General features: G+C 42.4%; 1 protein-coding gene across 1 annotated transcript; it reads right to left on the bottom strand.

The window, feature by feature from the left end:
* Positions 1-301: 301 nt before the first annotated feature.
* On the bottom strand, positions 302-1,843 carry LOC137574391 (protein strawberry notch-like; the record flags this gene model as incomplete). The annotated part of the gene is given in 3 exon segments (XM_068286680.1): positions 302-981; positions 1,045-1,720; positions 1,723-1,843. Coding segments are annotated over 3 exon segments (1,359 nt in total), but the record flags the coding sequence as incomplete, so codon positions are not given.
* Between the last annotated feature and the right edge of the window lie 4 nt (positions 1,844-1,847).

Below are 1,847 nucleotides of genomic sequence, written 5' to 3'. Positions count from 1 at the left end.
AAACACCTTGAAATACCCCAATTATCCTCGGCACGAGGGTAGAGAGTAAAAACATGGAATGCAATCACAGACGTCGTAGAGAGATTCCCCCTGCAGCATTGCAGACAATACATATGACACAATCCCAGAGCAAGTGGGTCCCTATTGTTCCATTGTTTATGGCTTGGCAACATTGGCTCCGCTTCTGTCTTGTTTCAACTTCCATGGGTTCTCTTGTGCGTGCTTGGCATTTGGTAAAAGCGAAAGCTTATGCCACACACACGAACAGACACACACACACCCAAATACATATATACTATAATTTACCGGATGCCGCCGCAATTTGAGTTGATATTTTTAAAAGTGGCCAAGACACAAGTGAAGAAAAGAATTGAGAGGGGAAACTTTGCAGAACGACATATCATTGCCAATTGGTTTTATTACTCCTTTCTTCCGGGTATTTTTTGAAATTCCATTACTGAATCAGAGGCTAAGTTTTGAACAAGTTCATCATAGACAGCATGTGGGACAACTGTACCAACAATTTTCTTATTATTATCGGTTTTGACTCGAAGAATTTGTATCTTATGTCCATTCCTGTGGATAATCAGCTCAATGCGATCCCATATTGGCAACATCAAGCCGGATAGCACATGATAGGTGCGCACACGTAAGCCAACCTCACAGCCACCTTTATAGGGGCAAATTCTATTCCAAAATACATGCGAGCATCTAGTCAGACACACGTCATATTGATGCTGCCAAATTAAACGGGCAGTCTCGGGTGGTACCTTAACATATCGACTGGATATCGAATTGACCGTCTCAGTGCGAACCTGTGGACCGGTATTGGGGCGAAAAATTTGCATACTTAATTTGTTTGCTGACTTATCAGTGGAGTCTGTAGCAGCCCGCAAACATAGTATGGATGAGTTCTTATTATGTCTATTCTGTTGGAGTATATAGAAACCTTCATAATCATATAGACCCTCCCTGCGATACCTGTAAAACAAAATTATTGGGTAAAGAAAAAGTAAAAAAAAATGACATAGTCCTAAAACTCACTTGGATAAGGCCACTTCAAAAGACATGCCACGTTCAACAGACACTGTATGCAGTTCAGTGGCTGCAGTTCCTGTCGAATGTTTTCGAACGAATCGGATCAGCTTAATGGCCTTGACACTGGCTCCATGGGCATCTAAATCGAGTATTCCCAAATCAAAGTGCCCAGAACGCTTCAGTTTTAAGATCAGTGAATACATTTTGTCCATAAAAAATTTGAATAGAGCATTTTGTATCTCAACACGGCAGCCCAAAATTCGATTCAAGAATTTTGATATATTATTACTATCCTTCTCGATGGAGAATATCTTTATTTTACCTTCCTCCACGCAATTCACCTTTCCAACACTAGCCATGGCTCGAGAACAATCATGTACGAAATCGCCCTTAAATGTTGAAGGCACAAAAGCACGTTCCAATGGCTTTATGCCAGTAATCTGTTGCATAACACTATCCAGGGCACAGCGTCCGATCTTATTATCAATATTGAATTGCGATAAATCGCGAGCATCGGTGGCTCGGCGATCGCCTTGGGCACCCAAGCTTTCCAAACGTTTGGCCACTGTCGAGGCGAAACGACGTTCGCCTGCCAAATCCGTAATAACGAATACATATTCCGGTGCATTGATCTGATTCGAACGATGAGTTCTGCCAAATTGTTGTATAGCTCGATCAGCGATGGCAACTCGAGTGTAATGTGCAAACGTCGTCGCTGATTTGAGACACGTCTGTCACTCTGCAGTGAAATGCCGCTGGAAGCAGCTTCAGATATTATAGCTACATGCTTGCTGCCTTGCATGAAACGT

Source organism: Drosophila tropicalis, unplaced genomic scaffold (genome assembly GCF_018151085.1).
Source record: "Drosophila tropicalis isolate 14030-0801.00 unplaced genomic scaffold, ASM1815108v1 contig_458, whole genome shotgun sequence".
Lineage (NCBI taxonomy): Eukaryota > Metazoa > Arthropoda > Insecta > Diptera > Drosophilidae > Drosophila > Drosophila tropicalis.
The sequence above is the reverse complement of the archived record's forward strand: the minus strand, read 5'-3'. Positions and strand labels throughout refer to the sequence as shown.